The sequence below is a fragment of the Dermacentor andersoni genome, chromosome 1 (assembly GCF_023375885.2).
Source record: "Dermacentor andersoni chromosome 1, qqDerAnde1_hic_scaffold, whole genome shotgun sequence".
Lineage (NCBI taxonomy): Eukaryota > Metazoa > Arthropoda > Arachnida > Ixodida > Ixodidae > Dermacentor > Dermacentor andersoni.
The window spans coordinates 239131874-239152446 of NC_092814.1; the positions used below are offsets into that span (position 1 = coordinate 239131874).

Sequence of the window (20573 nt, forward strand, 5' to 3'; positions counted from 1 at the left end):
CATCTCCTCAGGTTATTTAAGCGACATGTTCACAATGGCCTCTCTCTGCCGGTAGGGTTTCAGTAGATAGCTGTGGTACACTTGTGGTGTCATTCGTTTTCCCAGTACCGTGATTACGTAGTTGGTTTCAGATAATATCTGAATTATGTCAACCGGTCCTTCCCATTGAAGCTGTAGTTTTTCAATGAGGGTTTCAGGATCGTTACCTTTTCCCCAACTTCAAAGCGTCGCATTCGAGCCGTCCTGTCATAGTAATGCTTAGCATTGCATTGTGCCTTACGCATTTCCTGCCCTGCTAATTCTTGAGAAGTGTGCAGATGGTCCAACAGCTCTAGCACGTATGCCACAACCGAAGGATCGTCCGCCCGGCCTTCCCAGGCTTCTTGAACGATGCGAAGAGGCGACCGAAGGCAGCGACCGTAAACGAGCTCTGAAGGTGAAAAACCTGTTGACTCATGTGGTGCTGTTTGAAGCGCGAACATTGCTGCAGGCAAGCAAACTTCCCAATCGGCTTTGTGCTCATAACAAAGGGCTCGAAAAACCGTTTCATGACTTAGTGGACTTTCTCTACCGCGTTTGTCTACGGGTGGTACACTGAGCTATGAATGATTTTAATACCGCACGTTTCCAGAAACGTCGAGGTCAGTGCACTCGTAAAGACGGATCCTTGATCTGACTGGATTTCAGCGGGAAACCCCACTCGAGCGAAGATAGACAAAAGCGCCTTGACGATCTCCACCGAGCTTAGTTCTTTGAGGGGCACTGCCTCTGGGAATTTTATTGCGGGGCATAGTGCAGTGAGAATATGCCGATATCCAGACTGCGTTGCAGGAAGTGGACCCACTTTGTCTATTATGAGCCTGCGAAATGGCTCCGTGATAATGGGTACAAGTTTCATTGACGCTTTAGCCGTATCTCCGGGCTTGCCTATGCGTTGACATGTGTCGCAGCTTCTTACGAATGCTTCTACTTCTCGAAAGTAGCCGGGCCAGTAACATTCCTGCAGTAAGCGGTCCATTGTTTTAATAATGCCAAGATGCCCTGTCCAAAAGCCCTCGTGAACCAGGTGCAGGAGCTGCTCACGATAGGGATGCGGCACCACGGGTTGGTCGAATTGCACTCCCTGGACACCTGCCTTCTTGAGGAACTTTACGTTCTGTTTGGCCACACCTTCTTTCGCGTCTGGCCTTAGGTTACGCAGGGTGGAATCTTTTTCCTGTTCAGCAATGAATGTGGCAGGGCTTACATTCAATAACTTTTTTCTGCATTCTGCCTCTCGAGACGTTTCAGGCTCCGGTGTTTTCCTGACCTCTTCATTATCTAGTGTACCTTCCGGAATATCCACTATAGGGCGGCTGTCCTGTTTGGTGCTGGTTGACGAATCCTCTGTCAAACCTGTTTCCTCCAGACATTCGTACACTGTTTTGGCCACGAGCTCCCTTGCCTTGGAACGAGCCAGGGCTTGTACTATTGCCTCACTATACCCGACTCCCCTGCGTCGCAGCAAATCCTCAGATTTGTTAGAAAACAAATATGGATACCGTGGCGGGAGATGTGCCGAGACGGCGGCTTCAGTGTCCAGTACTCCAAAAGTGCCTTCGACATGAATCTTGGCCACCGGGAGACAAGCACTGGAGGTCTCTACGGCTTGCCTTATCCAAGCACATTCTTCCGTGAACTGGCCTTCCTCTAGGTACGACAAATGCACCACGTCCATTGTGGCTACCGAGTAGCGAAGCACCCTACACGGTTTGCCGTTTACCACGAGGTCACGAATGTACGATTCTTGCAATTTCAGATTTTTCTCGTTACTAGTTAGTGATGTCAACACTAGTTTGGAATATTTGAATCCCACGGATATATGCCCTGTTTGCTGGCAGTTGTAGCAAACTATTGGTTTCCTTGCCTCGAAAGCTTTTTTTTTGCCTTTCTGACCTCTGTTCGGGTGACTCCTCCCTTCCCTTGCTGTTCTCGTCACTAATTTTCACCCAATCTGACCTTTCCTTCGATTTATAATGACTCGACTTTGACAATCACTCTGGCTTGCCGGGTCTGTATTTATTCATCTCCTTCTTAGGAGCTTCGTTGCCTTCGAACGCAGGGCGAGTTACGTACTCCTCAGCGAGATTGGCCGCTCTTGTGATAGTGTCCACGCCTGGCCTATCCTGAACCCAATACTTGATGTTTTCTGTCAGCCGGCGGTAGAATTGTTCTAAAGCAACGCACTGCATTGTCTTTTCATCGTCACCGAGTGCACATTCTTCTCTGAGCCATTCTTTCAGGTTTACCTCCAAGGTGTATGCAAAATCTGAGTATGACTCACTTTTGGTCTTCTCGACCTTCCTGAATTTTCGCCGGAATTTTCTGCTGATAATCTATACTTTTTAAGCAGACTCGCTTTGACTTCATCGAAGTCCTCTGCTTCTTCTTTCTCCATGCGGGCAATGATATCAGCTACCTGACGTGGCAATAACGTAAGCAAGCGTTGCGGCCACGTGTTTCTCGCGGATTTTGCCTTATCACACGTGCGCTCAAGCTGCACCAGAAAAAGACCTATTTAGCCCCCAGCCCGCCGTCAAGTCTGTCATTCTGCGCTCGATTTCACGCGCCTCTGTGCTAGGTCTTTCAGTATTTTGAGCTTTCATGAGCTCAATCTCTAGGCGCTTCATTTCGAGAGCGTCGCGTGCAATACGGTCGCGCTCTTCTTTGGCCTCACGTGCTGCCCACTCGCGCTCTTCTTTTAACTCTGGGCGCTTACGCTCTTTCTTTTCTTCTAGGCGCTTAAGCTCTTCTTCTTTATCCTCAATGCTCTCTGGACATTGCTTCAGTTCATCGTCGTCTGCCCCGGTCGCTTCGATCGCCTCTATGATCTCCGGCTTTCTCTTTGATTCGGCAATGTGGAGGCCCAACTCTCTGGCCAAGCTCAGTAATTCCGGCTTCTTTAGTGCCTTCAAGTTCATTGCTGCCCTTAGTGCTGCTAACTCTTCACTCTATAACAAACTCGACATACTCAAAACTTCCGTCAGCGGTTAAAGAAAAATCACTGCTCTGTACTTTCCAAAAAATACGTAAAGCCAAGTTATATCGTAGTGAAGAAAAGTCGTGCACTCACCATATGCAGTCATGAATCCAGACGCCTTCCTTCCGAACGTTGTCACCAGGACGAAGAGGAGAAGATGTCTTAGATGTCGTCCAAAGTCGGGATCTCCATGGTAGCGTAACCCAATCGCTGCCACTCAGTTGTTGCGTTCTCCAGGGTAGCGTACCTCACCGCTGCCGACCAGTATTGCGATGCCTGTTTCTCGCAGCTTGACCGATGTTACTATTGGGTAGCGTGGCTTTATCGGCGGGTTGCAGGCGTCCGGTAGAGCATGACGATCAGGTAGGGACGAGATGACTTCTAGGGCGAAACTTGCACGGTTTATTCAATGGTTGGTGAAAGATGAAAAGAAGAGAATTAAGGGAAAAAATACATTGCGGGACCCTTTAAATAGGCTCACTAAAGTCCTAGGCGGGATCTTGCTGAGGTCAACGTGACGTAATATGCACTGAGTTCCAGGGTGCTTGGCGGTGGCTCCCACTCACCCGGCGACCTTTCACGAACCCGCCTCCACAGGTGGCAACCAGCAGGTCCGGGTTCGTAGGCGCTTATCCTTTCTTCTAGGCGACGTTGGTTCGCGGAAATTCTCCTGTAGAGCTTGACACTTCGTGGATAGGGCGTCTGGTTGTGGATAGGCGGCTGATCCATTGTCCCAGTTGACGTCTTCACGAGCGTCCCTCGCTGGCGGCAGCCCGGGGGCCTGTCTGGTTCGCGGAAAGGGTTTTCACACACACACACGAAGGGGCCTGTTTGCACTTCGGGGCCCTGCCAGACCGGTCATGCACTCAAGACAACCACGGCAAATTAATTAGGAATCCATCCTTCGTTTCGATGAGGCATGGTGGTAGAGCATCCTTTTTGCCCGGGGTGTTACACGCCAACCGTAACAGCATCTCCGGCGGGGGAGGAAGATCCCGACGCGTAGGGACCAGCAGCCACTGGGCGAGGGATCGGCGTTTCAGTAGCAGGATTTCCCTCAGGGGTGACAAACCCCTGGTTCGCAGCTGGTAGATTCCTGGGAGTCGTTCGTCAGTCCTCGCGGCGCTCTTGTGTCCTTTCTCCATGGCTCGTCGACCGGGTAGCGAGACAGGCAGTCAGCGTCCTTGTGTAGTCGGCCAGATTTATAGGTGACAGTATACGAATATTCTTGGAGGCGTAAGGCCCAGCGACCAAGTCTTCCTGTAGGATCTTTCAGTGAGCATAACCAGCAAAGCGCGTGATGGTCTGTGACAACGGAAAAGGGTCGGCCATATAAGTATGGGCGGAATTTCGCAACCGACCAAACTAGGGCCAGACACTCACGCTCAGTGATGGAATAGTTGCGCTCCGCGGGTGAGAGGAGCCTGCTGGCGTAAGCGATAACACGGTCGTTGCCGCGCTGGCGTTGTACCAGTACTGCGCCAATTCCGTGACCGCTGGCATCAGTACGGACTTCGGTAGGCGCAGAACGATCGAAATGGACCAGAACGGGAGGCGCTGTGAGAATGTCGATTAGATGTGAGAATGCAGAGGCCTCGTTATCGCCCCACTAGAAAGGGGCATCTTTTTTCAAAAGCTCGGTTAGTGGTCGTGCTATGGCGGCGAAATTTCTCACGAAACGGCAGAAGTACGAACAAAGGCCGATGAAGCTGTGCACATCCTTGACACACTTTGGAACAGGGAAGTGCGCAACAGCATGGATCTTACCTGTATCCGGTTGCACTCCGTTCGCATCAACGAGATGTCCAAGCACGGTAATCTGGCGACGGCCGAATTGACACTTCGATGCGTTGAGTTGCAGACCGGCTCGACGAAAAACGTCCAGGACTGCTGAGAGGCGCTCGAGGTGCGTAGCGAACGTTGGGAAGAATACGATAACGTCGTCCAAGTAGCACAGGCACGTGGACCATTTGAAACCGTGAAGAAGGGAGTCCATCATGCGTTCAAAAGTGGCAGGGGCGTTACATAGACCAAACGGCATCACTTTGAATTGATAAAGACCGTCGGGTGTTACAAAAGCAGTCTTCTCGCGGTCGAGATCGTCCACGGCAATCTGCCAGTAGCCGGAGCGAAGGTCAATAGAGGAGAAATAGCGAGCACCGTGGAGGCAGTCAAGGGCGTCATCAATCCGAGGTAGGGGATACACGTCCTTTTTGGTAACCCTGTTAAGGTGCCGATAGTTCACGCAAAAGCGCCATGAGCCATCCTTCTTTTTGACCAGTATAACAGGTGACGCCCATGGACTATATGATGGTTCAATAATGTTCTTGGCAAGCATTTTGCGAACTTCTGCGTGAATAACTTGACGCTCAGCTGGTGACACTCGATATGGGCGGCGATGAATAGGAGGGGCATCGCCGGTATTAATGCGATGTTTGACAGCTGTAGTTTGGGCCAAAGGACGATCGTTAAAGTAAAAAATATCGTGGTAGGAAAACAGAACGCGGTAGAGTTCACGAGCGTGCTCGGACGGCAAGTCGGGCGCAATCATTTTCTGTAAGTCAGCGATGGTACAATTTGCCGACTGCGATGGTAGAGGAGTATTGGATGAAGTGTCGTCTACTGCAATGGATGCTACTGAGTGATCCTCGAATGAGCAAAGCTGGGCCACAGACATCCCGCGTGGCAGCACTTGTGTGGTCAAGCCAAAGTTGACCACTGGCAGGCAGACGCAATTCGCCGTAATAGATAAAACTGTATGAGGTACTGTGATCCCGTGTGTAAGGAGGACGTCTTGCATAGGAGCCGCGATGTAGTGACCGTCGGGGACTGGTGGGGAAGACACTATAGTCAACGTAGGTCAGTGCCGAAGGTGGCAAGCGAACGAAGGCGACGGAACTGAGGCGACTGGGGTGTGGTTCAGCAGGATCCAGAACAGGCAGGTCAAGGCGGAGAGTACTGGCGGAACAATCGATGAGAGCAGAATGTGCGGAGAGGAAGTCTAAGCCGAGGAGGATGTCGTGGGGACAGTGGGCGATGACCGTGAATAGCACGATTGTTGAGCGATCGGCGAAGGAGACGCGGGCGGTGCACATACCAATTACGGGGGCTGTTCCGCCATCGGCGTCACGGACAACAGGCGTCGTGGCGGGCGTGATAATTTACTTGAGCCGTTTACGAAGGTCAGCGCTCATTACGGAAAAATGCACCCCAGTGTCTATGAGTGCAGACACAGGAACACCGTCGACTTGCACGTCAAGAAGGTTCAGATGAGTGGGCAACGTCAGTAGAGGATTTGGCGGCGTAGGGAGCAATGCAGCGTGACCTCGAGGCGCTGCATCGTCTAGTTTTCCGGCTGGGAGCGGCGTCCGAAGGGAGTCGGCGAATAGGAGCGACGCGGCTGGTTAAAGTGAGGTTGTCGTCGTTGGGGCGAAGGCGAACGAGAATAGGAGTGGTTCGGTGCAGGAGAATCAGCGGCGGCGTTATCGGAGCGTACGGCATAGGGACGAGAAGGGCCACCTGGGGGGCGAGAGTAGGCAGTATAAGTATACGGGGTCGGGGAACTCCAGCGACTGCGGCAGTGCCGAGAAATGTGCCCGATTCGATGGCAGTGGAAACAAATGGGCTTGTCGTCAGCAGTGCGCCATTCAGATGGGTTGCGGAAACGTGGTGGGTAAGAAGATGCGGGACGGGGCGGAATCGAAGAAGCCGGGCGGGTATCAGGACGATGGGCCGAGCAGATAGTGTGAAGACCCATGTTTTCGAACTCTTGGCGGACAACTGTCTGGATCAGTGAGACCGTGACTGCAGATGTGTTGGTGGGACTGGAGTCGAAGGCAGCTGGATAGGCGGCCTCGATCCCACGCCGGACGATCCTGGTAACATCGGCAGTGTTGTTGGTACGAGGAGTGTCGGCACAGGAAGATGTCGCTGGGGTGTTGGGCAGACGGGCAAACTGCTGGTCAATACGTCGGCTTTTAGCGAGTTCCAGGCGGCGGCACTCTTTTATAACAGCATCCACCGTCGCTACGTTGTTGCAAACGAGCAAGTTGAAGGCGTCATCGGCAATGCCTTTGAGGATGTGGGCAACCTTGTCTGACTCAGTCATGTGGGTGTCAACTTTGTGGCACAGAGCCAAGACGTCCTGAATGTACGTGACATAGGGCTCTTTTGACGTCTGCACACGGCCGGAAAGCGCCTTCTGCGCGGCAAGTTGGTGACCGTAGGGGTCATGCGATACCAAACTTCGTGCGTGCGATACCAAACACTAGGTGTGCCATCGAAGTAAAAGACTACGTTGGCGAGCATAATAGTAGGGTCCCACCGGTTATTGCGGCTGACGTGTTCATACAGGCTGATCCAGTCATCGACGTCTTCCCCATCTTTGCCCGAGAATACGCCAGGATCACGGGGAGCGGGGAGAGTGATGTAGGTTGTCGAAGTGGCAGCAGGTGTTGGAGCCGGCGGAGTCGGGTTGTCGTCGCCGGGAGCCATAATGGAAGGCTCGACGTACCATCCACTGCGAAGCTCCGTGACGAGGTACAGGGAACGTCCACCTCCACCAGATATGTTACGTAGGAAGACGCAGACGAAAAGCTATGTACAAGTATATTTACAAGAAAATACGCTGCGCTTGGCCAAGAGGCAACAGCCCGCGCTAGCTTCTAATCGTCGTCGTCGTCGTCTTCACACTGCTCGCCTTTTCGTGATCGCACATATTGTTCCGTAGCAATAATAATGCATCTTTAACGCGTACACGTCACTTTGACGCAATGAGTTTTCGTAGTTTTGCGACAGGAAGGGTGACAGACATGTGAAGTGGGTGCAGCCTGAAACCTTTTGGCCAATAGCAGAGGGTTAATGGCGAAAAGGTGTCGAATCAGAAATCATTATTTTCTTTTGTTCGGTAGACTCATGCATAATCAGTGTGTGCACGTCATGTCAGCTTGGGAGCTATCGCGGTTTTTGTGACGTCGCATGTCAGACAGGCCTAGTGGGCGTGGTCCAAAAAAGTTCGTGACCAATCTAGGAACGCTGATTGCAGAATTGGAATAGAAAAGCTTAGAATAGCTTTACGTTATAGCGTCCATGGGCTAAGAAGCATTCTCGAATTAATATTCATAACGTGTACATGTAAGGCTTTTTCTATCAACTTTACAAAAGTTGATGTAAGGGTGATTGGTCTAGGGCATAACCCTCTCCCGGTATTTTTTTTTTTTGGGTAGCGGTATAATCTTTGCAATCTTCCATTCTGGTAGAATCTAAGCTCCTCGGACAGAATAGTTTATGACGTCTCATAGAACGTCTTGCGACTCTTTATATAAAATTTTTAACATGGCCGAAGTGATTCCATCAGGAGCTGCAGCTTCAATCGGAACTTTCTGTAAGACGTATCACAATTCATCCACAGATATCTCCGTAAAACCCTCATCAACATGAAAAATCAATGTAGGACGACGAACATTAGAAGAAAAGCGATGCTTCAGCCCTTTACCTAGAAATTCCAATGACTATAACATGTCATGTGGGGATAAAATTCTAGATTTCACGTTTACCGGCAACGGAATCATTTTCTTGCCTCTAAGGAAGCCGAATAGCGCGCGTTTGTTATTGGGTTTGGTAAGAAAATCAAAATGCTTTATGTCATATTCATCTTTTGCTTTTGATACAATACGTTTAACTGTAGCTGCAAGAAATTTATAATTTTACCAATTTTACGGGCATTGGTTATGTAACAATTTCTTACAGGCGGCTTTTCTTCTTCTATAATCCCGCGAGCAGTCATCATTCCACGAGCGCGAAGAGGATTTATCTTTAACTGAGTGAACCTCACATTCAACTTTTCTACGGGAGTCCTCTAAGAGTGAGAAAATGCTTAATGCTTTTTGCTTAGAATTCGATTCGGATAGGGTAGCCAATGATGATCGCAAATTACTTTGGACTTTACTGTAATTTGTGTATGTTCGCGTATGAGACACTAAAAATCTTACCGGCACGTAATCTCAAGAATCACCGGAATATTGTCACTATTTGTGGCATAGTCAACAGCCGAACAAGAGCAAGATCTGAACCTGAGAAAGTCAAATCTAGAGCAGAAGTAGCTAAACCTAGGATGATCTGAATTTTCACATAAGAGATTATTGTTCTGAGACCAATACCACTGTCATCTGCATGGATCTCTTTTTAAGCCCCAAGTCAGATGATGAAAGTAGAAATCACGCGCCAATATGACATCATTTCCGCTAATGGACATTACACTAGCCAGAGGCCCTGTGTCGTGAACCCCTGAAGGATATTATAGATTGGCGATGAGAAATGAACGACATAAATGTAGGTTTAAGGGTATTACTAGAATTTCAAATTCAGGGGACAGAATTTTTAGGGCTTTCTTTGCTTTGTGGCAAATTCTGGTTGAAACTAATTTTAGTAATTCACCATCGTGTAGACCCATCGAAACGAAAAGAGCGATAATTTCTGAGATGAAAACTTTTCTCTGTGGCTAGCCAAGTTTCTTGTAAAAGGATTATATCAGGATCTAATTGAACAGTGAGACACAAAAATCTGTGAAAGCTGCAAAACTTGAACGACAGTTCCACTGTAGTACTTTTAAAGAACCTATGGTAGAGATGTACTGCACTAGCAGCAACCTTTTCCAAAATACCCTCCTCGAGGACCTTTGAGAATTTGGCCGGAGAATTTTTCTTCTTATTCTGGGACGACAAAGAAGAAGCAGGGTTGAATGGTAACCGGCAATGTTTTTGACCTCAAGCATCGAGAGCGTCACTAGTGACGTACAAGTCCGCTATCGCTAGGTGAACGTCCTCTTCCTCTACGCTCTATTACTCCGTGTCCCACTACGGCTTCAAGAGAGGGGCCTGTTGGACTAGTTGGTACATAGGTATGCGAGGAGAATACTGTTATGATCACCTAAGTTTTCCAAGAAGCCATCGACTACCACATCTGGCGACGGGGGGATGCCCCACCAGCAAACACGCAGCTGTGACGGTTGATGTTCACGCCTCATCATTCACTTCGCTTCAAGACAACAACGTCGCCCTCCTGACCGTCATGAAGTGGCCAATTATCGATGAAAGGGTCCTCGTCAAGAACTCCCGGGGGAAAGCGTCTACGGCAGAACCTGACGAAAGCACTAATACTTCCACAGGCTCCCCAAGAAGACATCGACGACCACAAGATCGCAAGGGGTAATTAAGGCCGTCTTGGTCCCCGTGTTAATCAGAACTGCTCGATACTCTAATAAGAGTCACAACCATGTACCAATGAAGTGAATACAATCTTTTCTACTTTTTTTCGTCATCACGATGCCCATCTTTGTCGTCATTTCCTGATTCTTGCGGTGAAGACCCACCTCACCCGAGTTGTTAGTACAGCCACCTTCCTGTCGCTTTGTCTATGTATGCCTCTCAATTTTTTCCCTTTTTTCAAGTTTGCTGCCATTCTTCTAGCATAACCACTACAGCTTGTGCCACATACCCAAATCACACAAAATTATCGCGCTTGTAACAATTTATATATATATATATATATATATATATATATATATATATATATATATATATATATATATATATATATATATATATATATATATATACACACACACACACACACACACACATATATATATATAGGAATTATATATAAAGGAATTAATCATAGCATAAGAAGCCAACAAACAAAGATACCAAACAACACAAGGAAAATTACTTGCACTTACTAATTGAATTAAAGAAATGATAAATAAATTGAAATGAAAGTGGATGAAAAAAAAACTTGCCGCAGGTGGGGAACGATCCCACGTCTTTGCATTACGCGTGCGATGCTTTAACCGATTGAGATACGGCGGTGCCGTTTTCCCTCCGCTTTCTTGGGTATTTAGGTGTTAGTACCAGAACTAACCGTAGGAGTGTAATAGATATATAATCACAGGGTTTTGTGGAAGACCCGAAGGTATAACATTCAAAAAAGACAAAAGACGAATATTATGGAATATGTTTGTTTGTATTGATGTCGGAGTGAATTCACTCCGACGAAGGCCGTCCTTCGGCCGAAACGTCAGTAAAAACATATGGCATAACGTTCGTCTCTTTTTTTCTTTTTTGAATGATATATATGCTCCTAGGCATGCGTCAAGGCCGCCTTCAAGGTCACATAAGTGGTCAGAAACTGGCATACAACATCAAACTAGGCCAAAGTCCCGAAATAAGCTATCGCTTTAAACGCCTGTTTAAATTGCTTATAGTATTCAAAGATGGTGGTGGTGAAAAACGTCTTTATTTATACATGGATGGCCTCGAAGGGCTGCGAAGAGATGGGTCAAAGTATCGGACTTCTGGCATCACACCAAGTAGTCGAAATTTACCTGCCGGATGTAGGAGAGCAGCTTACGATATGTATGAAGTGCCAGTCTGCCGTTTTTGCAAGCCATTTCCGTCTCAGGTGATGACCCCGAGTATTTGTGGTTACCGTACTAGTTCATTTTAGCGCGTTCACCTGTTCACCCTTGGTGGCAAAGGGGACAAACACTCGTCGCTTTGATGTCTCTACCTGTCCGTGATGCGAGCCGTAGTGGGACACCGCCAAACGAAAGCTGCGCAATATCACCTCTTCTTTCCTGGTCAACCTACCAGCCACTAGTGATGACCACAGAACAGTGGGAATTATTGCACGTGTCTCGAGGTTCTTCATGGCTAAATGTGGTAGTCTTAGACTTTCAGGCATTGATGAACGCTGAGCAGCCGGGATTTGTTGGGGACTATAAGGAGATTACCAAATCTTATTAAGTAGTTAGAGCGCAATTCCATATGTCTGTCGCCACTACGAGTGCGCTACGAAAGAGGAAAGGTCATTGGTAACGCGCTATAGTAGCGGTACTAATAACGCACTAATAGTAGAATTGTGGTGCACCAGTACATAGGCCCTAAATCGCTTTCTTCAAAGGCGTGCGTAGAACATGTGGCGTCAAAGGGTCATAGTATGCGTGCGTGTTTCTGTTATGCTGCAGACCGCAAGAAGGACCTGGTCAAGTTGCAGTACGGCGAGTACGTGTCCCTGGGTAAGGTTGAAACGGTGCTCAAGACGCATCCGCTGGTTGACAATGTCTGCGTGTACGGAAGCTCGCTGAGCACCTTCATCATCGCCCTGATCCAACCGAATGAGGCAGCCCTGAAGCAGACATCGAAGTCCCTCTCCATTGCTGAGGACCAAAGCTTGGCAGAGCTTTGTGAAAATGTCATTTTGCACAATGCCGTAACCAACGAACTTACAGCTCATTGCAAGAAAAGTAAGTTGTTGCTTAGTCCCGCCTTGTTCGCGATAGGCAAACTGTGGCGTAAGAAACAATTGTTTTTCTCCCTATCTCTCTCTCTCTTTGTGGTCTTGACTACATGTAAATTTAAGAAACAAAATCAGGCTGGCTCCTCGATCTTTGCTCAAGGCATTTGCGCTGACGCTAATGTAAACATCAGAGGAAAACAGGAGTAGTGTAACACTTGTAGACAGTGCCCTAGGCTTACTATAAATGGGTAGATTCGTATAATTTTTATTACCAGAATTTCACGCCGAACTTGTTTGATCGATCATTGGAACTTGCACATATAGAAGTTCAAGGACATTTGCTGTTTTGCCTCTTAGAATAGGCGGCTAACTTTCAGCTTCAAATTTAGCAAGCAGCAATGAGCATGTGAGTCGTCAGTAGTCCGCAAATGTATAAAGAAGTCTGACATGTCAACGCTCTTTATTTCAGCTATTCTTAGCGTACGAATGTTTGCCATAAAATACACAAGAAATTGTACGTACACATTCTCTGGAAAGGTAGCGGGATTCTTTTATTTCAAAGGATCCTGAAACATGTCCCTGATGATTATGGAAGGGAAAAAACACTTAATTTGTGGCAAATTTGAACACACATACATGCGAAAGGATGATTTCTTGTGCCATGGACACACCGATGCGAGAAGCCTTACATGCGTGCCACAATCACTGAAAGCATACGATAACGCTGTTATCGTTATCACGATAACAGCGTTATTATTGAGGCACTTCGTGATAACGGAGTGAGGCACGAAATGAGGCACGAAGATTAAACGCAGATTTTGACAGCTTTCTTGGGGAGGGAGGGAGTTCTTTTTATGTACATTTCGCTCAATCGGCAATAAAATGGCGCGTTATCAAAAGTAAAGGTTCAGGGATCTCAAGTGTGCTCTTGGCAACAAAGAACGGACCACACAGTAGTGCGAACATTAAGAAAAATACCTTTATGGCTCCTTCTGTACAACAGTGCCAGCTAACAGAAATACATACAATAGTTTCTCGATAGAGACACGCTGAGTAGTCGAGAATGTTCGACTCATTGCGCAAGGGTACCTAGCGAATGGTTCACCTATGCCCTGCACCAGGGCCTAAGTCATTCGCTGGGGTGGTCTTGCGAACTGAGCGGGTCCGAGCGATCGTATTTGCCTATGTCTTCCGCAGGGTGCAGGACGCAGGGCAGTGCCTCAAGGAGCACCGGCAAGCGTTCAATCTGTCCTCGCGCAACGACGTCCCGAATTAAAAGAAAAGAAAGCAAGTTTCTCTTGCTCGTGGCTTGCGGAATTTGAGCTAGTTTTTTAGGAAAGGACTGGTTCGAAAAACAGGGAATTGTGCTGCATGGGCTGAATAAGCTCGCTGAAGCGACGAACGACGCTACACTAGCCAATTCTCTGTTGTGTTCGTTCAAACTCTCACTGGGCATTCAGGACCACCTGTAACCCATCGATCTAAAGAAAGGCGCGACGCCAAAGTTTCTGAAATGTCATTTGCAGTATGCGATGCTGTATGCCGAGAACTCTTCAAACTACATGCTCAAAGTATAATTGAGCCAGTCTCCACCTCTGGCTGGACGACCCCTGTGATGGCTGTTAGGAAGATGAATGGATCACTACAATTGTGTGGCGGCTACAGGAGCATGGTTAACGCAGACATGAAGCCAACTACAGAGGATGAGCGAGTGACAGAGGATACGCCGTTGCTGTCAACGCAGCTGCTATCAACTCTACGTGGAAGACAGGCCTGTTCAAAGAACGAGGTAACACACGCTTATCAACAGTTACACGTCGACAAGGCCACTTCGGAGTTTCTGGCCATCAATACCATTAAAGGCTGGTACTTGCAGAAGTATCTACCGTTCACCGTTTCGGCCTCACCATCCACATTCCTACGCCTCATGGATTAATTGCTAGCTCTACTGCCCCGCTTTGCGCTTACCTAGACGATATTCTCGTCATCGCAGCGTCAAACGAAGAACATATAGATCGGCTGAAAGCTGTTTTGCAGCTCTTGTACAAAACAGGCCCCTCGGCATACAAGGAGAAATGCAAGTTCGGATTTCGCGCAGTACAGTTCCTAGAGGCTACAAAGTGAGGTGTAAGGGGGTTGAACCGGCACTTGAAATGTTTAAGCTATAACGAAGACTCGAGAGCCAACAAACATGTCGCGGATTTAATAGTTTTAATGTTACGTTTTTACAGCCACTTCCTTCGTGACAAAGCGTCGATAGCCGTACTACTTCATCGTCTGTTGTATCAAAAAGTGAAGTAATGGGAAGCCTCTCACAGAGCTGCCTTCAATAGACCAAAGGACACACTCTGTGAGTGTACGGTCCTTTGTGCATTAAGACGATTCTCGTCCACTAATGATGACCTTAAGGGTTAGGAACAGTCCTTGCACAAGTGCATGGAAACGCACACAAAGTAGCTGTCACGTTTGTGTCAAGAATGCTTGTTAAATGCGAAAAAAACTCCTCCCAACTGGACAGATAAGGGCTTGCAATCGTGTTCGACATCACGCACTTTCATCAGTACACTGCTGGTCCGCATGTATTTTTAATAACTGACCATAAATCACATCTCGGAATAATGTGTTGTAGGAAGCAGATTCAGCAAGCGCTGTCACCGTGGAGGCTTCGTTGGTACGTGATTTTGAGCACCTACGACTACGAGCTGTTGTATCGGGAAAGAAAAAGACAACAGAATGCGGACGCGCTCAGCCGACTGCCACTTGCCTCGCATTCCTATGAATCAGTGGCACCGGGTGCCGTTCTGATGATTACAGGTCCGCGTAAACCTGCATTAAGTGCCGAGGAAATAGCAAAACTGACAGTAGAAGATTCCAGTCTCCGAAGTTTAAGGATTTGCAAACAGTATATAGAGTATACCGCGTCATAGAAAGGTACCGACTTTCAACCCTATACAAAAGTGATGTGTTGCAACTGTCAACGCACCATGGTTGTGTATTGAGGCACATGCGAGTAATGATTCCAACAGAGGCTAGAAAGGAAGCTATGACTTTCCTTCACTCTAACTACCTGGAAGGACTACGATGAAAGGCTGCGCTCGTTGTCACTTCTGGTGGCCTCGATTGCATGCCTATATAGAGGGCAAGGTGTGGTCATATAAAACATGCCAAATACGCAGCTGCCTTCTGCCAGCATTTGCGATGCCGGAATTATTACGTCCACGAGAACCATGGAAAGTCATTCACGGATTTCGCTGAACCGGTGAAGAGCCGCATTTTGCTTTTATCATAGTGGATGCCTTCTCCAAGTGGCTAGAAGTCATACCAGTGCCATCACAGTCTAATTCGATGGCCACGTACATGCTACACTCACTCTTCGCCATATTTAGCGTACTGCAAGTGCTGGTTTCTGATAGTGGCACAGCATTAGTTTTATGGGAGATGCAATGGTTCTTCGCATTGAACAGAATCAAACACATTACGTCAGCTCCATACCCCCCAGCTGCAAACCAACGAGCGGAACGTATGGTGACAGAAACGAAGATAGAAGCTGACTGATGGTAGACTCTCCTGCCGGCTGTCACAGTTCGCAGAAGACCTCAATGGAATTGATGCTGGGTGGGCAGCGTCCGTCTCATCTGTATGGGCTACACACTAAGGGATACATCGAAGAGGGGAGGTTGGAGGACGTCACAAGAGATTGCGCGCCAAGTTACAAGATAAAAAACTCGCAGGTATCACATGGCAGTACCGTTAATGAAAACCAACCACTGAAAGCATTGCATCAATCTTGTGGGGTTCTCACACCCATGCTCTTGGGACAAAGGAACGACAACACAGTAGTGCAAACAATCACAAGGGCATTTATTGCACCTTTCATAGATCAATGCCTGCTAGCCGACTTGCTATCCCCAAAACATGCCGATGGGCGCTCGACAAATCTAGGAAGTCCGACTCACCGCGACCGGATAGCGAGTGAATATGTTCGCCCCATGCTGGATCCCAACGCCTGGTCGTTCGCGTGTATGGTCACGCGAACGGTGGCGCGTTCGAAGGCGGCCACGCGAGACGGTCTCGCAGAAGCATGGATCGGCGCACGCGCGGCACGGCACGTCCGCACTGCTTGCTCTCCCGAACCAAAGAGGGAGCGCCTTGTCTCGCGCCATCTCTCGCGCCAACACTCGCGCCATCTCTCGCACTGCGCTTGTACCACTCCGACCGCCGCGGGCGCCAGGCCACGCGGCGAAGCCGCACTGCAGATGGGAGCTATGCGGGAAAACAAGATATCAGGGGACGCGTGAGAGTCGTGCATCCCCACAATCTACACAGATATCTGACTCTGGCCAAATTGTCTCTGAGCAGTGCAATGATGCATTGTTACGGACCATAATAACTATGACAACTTAGCGCAATTCGGCATAAATATAAAGGGAGGAAGGGACACGGTGACTTTTCTTGTCCCTTTCTCCCTTTATCTTTTTGTCAACTTGCGTTAAGTGGCCATAGTTCTTATGGTCCGTAATGCAGTATAAACCGACTAGCCCAGCAACAAGTATTACTGAATGCAATGATGCGTTTCCCCATTATGTCGGTGGGTACCGCAGTTTTCAGCGAAATCTTGCATGATACTGTAACAAGTCAGAAATCGCTAAAAACAAAGTTAATCACAGGCACAATCGTCTTCTTGACCGATATAAGTTGACCAATTAACATTCATTTGTAACACCGCTCACTTTCCCGATATTAACCGCGTTTTAAACGGTCAAATGGCTGCAAGTGTTCGCCAAAGTAGTCATGTTCTTCTCTGGCGGCAGCTTTTCATGCATGAACATTGCCAGCTAATATTATGGTTTGTTCGCTTGTAACGTAAGAAAATGCTTTCTTGCCTTTCCAGTGATGGGGTGAGCTTATAAAGTGGCCGCTTTGGACGCTAATAATATATGGCACCGCAGAATGAAAATTCGTCCCCGGGACTACAACTACGCACTTTGCAGCCTTACACAAAGGCGTAACCTGTATCGCCCAGCCAGAGCCGAGGCGCCAGCCCCAGATATTACGTCGACCCTGTGGCAGCATATTTTCAGTCCATTACTTTCGGTGACACCGATTGTCTGCACCAGCAGACATGATGGATAATCTTGCCCGTCGGCATTGATTTCGGCAGTGTGCCTGTCGACTGCATTAACAGTATCAGCCGTTCCTTAACATGGCGTTCCTTGATGTGCCGTCAAGGCTGTCAAGGAACACCCGTAACAGCGTAGAGGGACATTGCGCTGTGTATTGCGCCAGGCCAATTTGAAAGTATTGCCTTAAGCACATTCGATCGAGAACGGTGCTCCTTTGTTTGGCGCTTACGCTTCCCATTTCTGACCTCGCCTCCACATTTTCGACGTAGGTGGCCTCGTAAAGTACGAAATCCCACTCAAGTACAAACTCTGCAAGGAGGTGTGGACGCCCGAATCAGAGTTGGTGACGGCTGCGCTCAAGATCCGACGCATCCAGATCCAAAAGTTCTACCAGCGGGACATCAACGACATGTACCATGCTGTGTCTAATACGGGCTCTGCATCGGAGCTGCCGACCCCAAGGCTCGTTAGCGGTGTAACATCTCCTGAAGAGAAGAATGAGAAGAAACCGTAGATGCGCAAGCTGCGCCAGCCGCCAAGTAGCAACGGCATCGCCACGTCGTCGAAAACCTGGGCGGCTGAAGATGGCGCGCAGATCGGCTCGTCAGCAAAGCCTCCGCGCCCCTCGCCGTGTGCCACGCTTGACGCATGCTGTGCACCTACCTGGACCTTCGCACCGCAGTGGCCTGTTCTTCAAGAGCTACTTTAGTGCGGCTTAAAAACAGGCAACTGTACCACACACCTCCTCCTAGGAACCGCATAGGTTATTCTGTATCGTCTCTAGTGAAGACTACAACTAAATCCGTCGTTGAAACCATTAAATTATTTTTAGTTTGGCAAATTCATTATAACTGTTATCCTTGGGATTGAAGAATTTGTTTATGCCAAATCAGCTCGCGAGTAGACCATGGACTAGTGTGCGAGTCGGGCTAATTGGTCGATGATCATCATAATAGGATTTGAAGAGCGCAACTGCATCGGTGCACAAAATGGAGAAGGGCACAACAGAAGACAAGAAAGCGCTGTCCCGTCTTTCACATTCGCTTCCATTTTTCGTGGACATCAGATATCACACTTAAATCCTACTACGTAGACTTTGCGCATACTGCATATGCAGATGCCATTGTTAAGCTCCAACTATCCCATTAGAACATAAATTCAGCTAAAAACGCACTTATTGGCGGATCTTAAAACGATGCCTATTGCTCGTATGTACTGAAATCAAATGTTCCTCATATTTGATGGCGCCTTCTTGCAGTGCAGAATTCTTTCATGGCTGACTGCGCAGTAGTCAAATCGTAACTTAGCCCATTGAAAAATGGGCTCTCGTAATAAAGCGTTTAACATATGTTGCATTATACCGCAATCCGCATGTCTTAAAATTTGGCTGTATCGATCGCCGGACGAGGGGCATGTTTGATAATACAAACTACCTGCTTTTGTTGGACGGGGCACTAAAAGCAGCTCAAATAATGCGTAAACTTATAGTTTCGACAGGGAAAAAACACCCAATGAGATAAGGAGGGGTATTCCGCAACGCCCACATAGGGGACTTGTCCATTTCGTCTGCTGCTGGAGTTCCGATTGGCTTGGCTAGGGTACGCATCAGATGGAGACAGGCTCCACCAGCCAATCAGCAATACCTCCCCCTACCCTTCTCCCAGGTTTAGGCGAAGCTCTCCTTGCTGTTTGCGAGGACTGCTGTTCTTGTTTAGTGTCAATTTTTAACTAAAGCACACGACGAAATCGGGCTCGTATATGCTGGAAAACGCCTCGCTCAAACAAAAAAGAAAGGAAAAGATGCTTCATTGACGTATTTGTTGCGCCGGCATTTTAACTGCTCGTGCTGACATAAGCATTAGATTCGCCTTTGTAGTATTTTTACTAAACTCTAGCTGCAAGAAAAATAAGCCATTTACATGCGAGTGTCCGCTGTCTTAAAATGTTTTCTTGGTGTTGAGGGCCAAGTGGTTATAGTGTCCAAAAGCCTTGATATAGCAAGTTTAGTAAACACTAATAATGCTACCCGATTAGCAGCATTTCCACATGGGCGGTTGCCATGTTTCTCAGTGTAGACTGCACGTCCGTCTTTAACGATAAACAAGGAGGTGCACAATGGAGGAGCAAATACCTGGCAGTGCTAAGTAAGTGAGCGTAACCCGCGCCGTCACGTGCAATGCGCGACATGTATCTATGCCCCCTTGATATCTTTGCTGCCGTTCTGCGATCCTCAGCGTGTGTTCATGAAAAAAAAAAGCTCTTACGTTAGAATTGTTCTCAAGAGAAAATTTCACCCAATCCTAGTGCTGGACGTATTATTAACGAACGCGTCCGGCCAGTGGCAAGAGAACTTACAAAAGAAAAGCTTTTTGAATTCGGGCCCTCATGTCCGTGTTCTTTTCCTTTCGAAACATTTCCCTTGGAGGTGTTTGAGGCAAGTGTTTAATGTCTCTACGAATCGTTGAAAATGAAAGACGGTGTTCTCGAGTTTCCATTCGCTGTCTTTCGGCAGAAATGCGTACTGCTTCCGCGGTAGTGCTGGTATACGCGCTTCTTTGAGTTCGGAGCACGTGCTGCCAGTTTCCTCGTGTTGTGAGAAGGCACTCGCGCTCGCAAGCAACAAATTGGTTATGGCGGCGCCCAGGATGCTTTATTGGAAAGGAGTGGTTACTGTGGCAGCATGTATACAGGTGAGCGATTTCCTGCGTGTTCATACTGCAAAAAGGGAAGCGCGAAAGAACCACGAACACAGTGACCTGGCAAGTAAGGGACGTACTCTCGGAGAACATGCCATGTATGATGGATGTACAGGGTGTTTCAGCTAACTTTAGTCAGAGCTTAAAAATATGCCGATGCACTCTAAGACGACGCAATCAAATTGATGTTACTCACTTTTTGTATGCAGTGCGTCACGCTATATATTTTTTAATATTTTGCTTAATTACATAATTAGTCGAGGCTATTTAACCAACTTCTTAGCAGCGAAGTTAGGCAAAAAATTCCAATTAGGAAGTTGTAGAGCGCTTTGCAAAACATCTGATTAGACAGTTTCAAAATTTCTGTCTATTAGGTATTACTGTTTTTCAGGTTATTGCGGATGCCCCGTGAATAAAAAAAAAATACCACGTGACATA

The 20573-nt window shown here is 47.8% G+C and overlaps 1 protein-coding gene across 1 annotated transcript in view; it reads left to right on the top strand.

Moving 5' to 3' along the window:
- LOC126547988 (fatty acid CoA ligase Acsl3-like) overlaps positions 1-18284 on the top strand; it is a 120511-nt gene extending 102227 nt beyond the window's left edge. The window contains exons 16-17 of the mRNA XM_050196052.3: positions 12045-12323; positions 17709-18284. Of these exons, the coding sequence (XP_050052009.2) occupies positions 12045-12323; positions 17709-17953 (524 nt within the window). The 3' untranslated portion in view covers positions 17954-18284. The remainder of the gene's footprint in view (positions 1-12044; positions 12324-17708) is intronic.
- The last annotated feature ends 2289 nt before the right edge of the window (positions 18285-20573 follow it).